This window comes from Salmo salar, chromosome ssa04, assembly GCF_905237065.1.
Source record: "Salmo salar chromosome ssa04, Ssal_v3.1, whole genome shotgun sequence".
Classification (NCBI taxonomy): Eukaryota; Metazoa; Chordata; class Actinopteri; order Salmoniformes; family Salmonidae; genus Salmo; species Salmo salar.
The window spans coordinates 23,534,665-23,537,265 of record NC_059445.1 but is presented as its reverse complement, the minus strand read 5'-3'; the positions used below and the strand labels follow the sequence as shown (position 1 = coordinate 23,537,265).

The following is a 2,601-nucleotide window of genomic DNA, read 5'->3' as shown; positions in this document are numbered from 1 at the left end:
GTAAGTTACGTCAATTATACCAGGACCTCTGCATACTGATATTTGCACCACAGTTGTAAGGCAGGCTTGACCTCAACTCTTCTTTGCAGAAACCACCATGTGCTTCAATGAGACAACACTCAAATGAATTGTTCTTCAATTCTGGTCCAAGTCACACAGTGTGCAGGTTTTAGTTCCAGTCCAGTACTAAAACATCTGATTCAACGAATCAAGGGCTTTATGATCGGTTGGTTAGTTGTATCCAGTGAGCTGGTGCTGGGCTGGAACAAAAGCCTGCACAACATGCAGGTTCCAGGATAAGGATGAAATATTAGTGAAAACATGTGTGGCTTCAGCTGTGATTGAGTCAGTGCAAACACCTTGTAACTAAGACCTAAAGGCTAGTGCTACAGGTGATTTTGAGCATGTCTTGAGCTTGGAGAAAGGGCACTCTCTGTCCACATCCCTCATAGGTATGACAGTCATTTCCCCTCACACATATTACACAACCTAAATAATACGAGGTCACACTGTTTGTCTGGACTGTCAGGTTATGAGCCTTACATCATTAATTCAACGTACATGCTTATCACCCCACTGTATGTAAAGTTGTCTACAGCTAGAGAAAATTACTACTTTGAACTATTTAATATATTTAATACATCAATCACTCCTTCCCACCCCATCTCAATGCATATATACCAAAGGTGGACTATCCAACACTCAAAAATACTCATCTTATTGCTTTATTTGATATCAAAACAAGAGGAACATTTAATTACATCTATGAAAACTGGACACCACTCACACTCAATTGTGATACAAAAATATTTGCTAAATGCATACCATATTGTTTAAAACGTCTTATCTAATATTATCAATTCACCATAATCTTATGTTTGACAAAAACAATAAAATGCAAAGAAATACATTTTAAGAGAATATCATTATGCTGAGGGATTTGACAGGTTTGCACTTTGTCACATTTGATGAATGTGTCTGTGTGCATTGATATTACATACATGCAATTTTGTGTGTGCGTGTGCGAGTGTGTGTGACCTTTTCAATAGACGTGGTAAAGAGGTTCATGGAACTCGACCAAAACAATGGAAACGCATGGGGGAAAGATGCCTCATTGCCCACTAGCAAAATTAGCCTACATTTAGGCTATTGTTTATGTGTGTTTCACACTATGTTGAGGTAAAAATCAGAGTATAATGCTGGAATGGATGTCAACCCGAATACATGTTGATGTCATCATCACCAAGAAACTGCATTACAGTTAAAACCGACTTTGACTACCACCATCGATTTCTATATGCTAGCTATGCTACCAGTCTATATGAATGGGAGTTAGCCTTTAGCAGTCACTTCTTCCAAACCTGAAAAGGGACTATTTCTAAATGTTATGCTGACAAAACAGACAAATATATCCAAATAAGACTTTAGTAACCACATTCTGGGCATGTTACAATACCTAAAAAAAAATGACGATTTGACAAATATCTATTTTGTTAGATCAGATTTCTTGAATGTGCATCCTTCTATCCCCCACGGTCTGCGTTCCATTGACTTCATTACCGCATCTATTAGCATTCAACACTTTAGTTTATCAGAGATGATCAGTCCTGGTGATCAGGGAGATAGAGAGAGATACAACCACAAGAACAGAGAGGCTACTGCCAAGCCATTGAGTAGAGGAGCCTTTGGGGGTGATTGATGGAGGACTCGTACTTGTAGGAGATCTGGTGAGACAAACAGACAAAGACAGATGTTCATTCTCCAAAGAATAAGGTAGACATTTTAAAACCACTTGACTCTTGTGTCGTCTACACCTATATGGTAGTCTAATGTTGTCATATCTTTTCGCTTACATAACCTGGCCTCACCTGGGGAAGAGGTAACAGTCGCGGATGCTGTCAATGCTGTGAGTCCTTGAACTTGTCAAAACGATCTCTCTGTACTCGTGATCTTTATTTATTACATTCTTTACCTCAGCCACCCTAAACACCTCTGCTGGGGATATCAGCTGATCAATGCTGTCTGAGAAGCAAGTGTACTCATCAATGTTGACTACAGTGCAGGAAGTGATGTTGAAAAGGATCCCATTATCTGTAGCAGATTCCTCCGAATCAGAACGTTTGGCCTTGGTTGTAGTAAACCTCCCAAATCGCACTTCTGACCCTACTTGTACCTCATACTCTTTGCTTGTGCCATAAAACACAGTTTGGCACTTCTCTGTCTTCAGAAGCCTCATGGCATCCATTAGAAGGAAGTGGAGGGATTTGAACCGGAACTCTCTGTTATAGACATTGACATTCCCACCCCTGAGTCTCCACTGCATTGTTGAAAATCTTTCTGAACACGTTTCCCCCATGTCCATAAGCCACCAATGCAGCCGTGTGTTGCTTGATGCCTCCCGGTATTAACTTCGGACACTGCTTTGCCCGCCAGGCAGAACTATACTCTATACTGCCTTTCAGTTCTTCTTCCAGCAGACCCCCTTCCACAACCTTCTTCAGCATCTGCACCCGACATCGAGTGTACTGGTCATCCACGGCATTAGGAACCATGTCCATTACCTTTGCCTGAGTCACCTGTAATAGTAAAGATAATTGTTAC

At 40.8% G+C, this 2,601-nt stretch overlaps 1 protein-coding gene across 1 annotated transcript; it reads right to left on the bottom strand.

Moving 5' to 3' along the window:
• Positions 1 to 709: 709 nt before the first annotated feature.
• On the bottom strand, positions 710 to 2,301 carry LOC106594550 (uncharacterized). The gene is made up of 2 exons (XM_014185919.2): positions 1,869 to 2,301; positions 710 to 1,724 (listed from the first exon to the last, which is right to left on the bottom strand). The coding sequence occupies exons 1-2, from the start codon at positions 2,243 to 2,245 to the stop codon at positions 1,592 to 1,594; spliced, it is 510 nt and encodes a 169-aa protein (XP_014041394.2). The 5' UTR covers positions 2,246 to 2,301; the 3' UTR covers positions 710 to 1,591.
• Positions 2,302 to 2,601: the final 300 nt, after the last annotated feature.

What these genes read in the sequence shown, in the direction of transcription:
- LOC106594550 (XM_014185919.2), bottom strand. Translation starts at nt 2,245, where the DNA reads ATGGATGCCATGAGGCTTCTGAAGACAGAGAAGTGCCAAACTGTGTTT. An exon ending in GACTGTTACCTCTTCCCCAG is followed by an intron (nt 1,725 to 1,868) that starts GTGAGGCCAGGT and finishes TTGTCTCACCAG; the next exon opens with ATCTCCTACAAGTACGAGTC.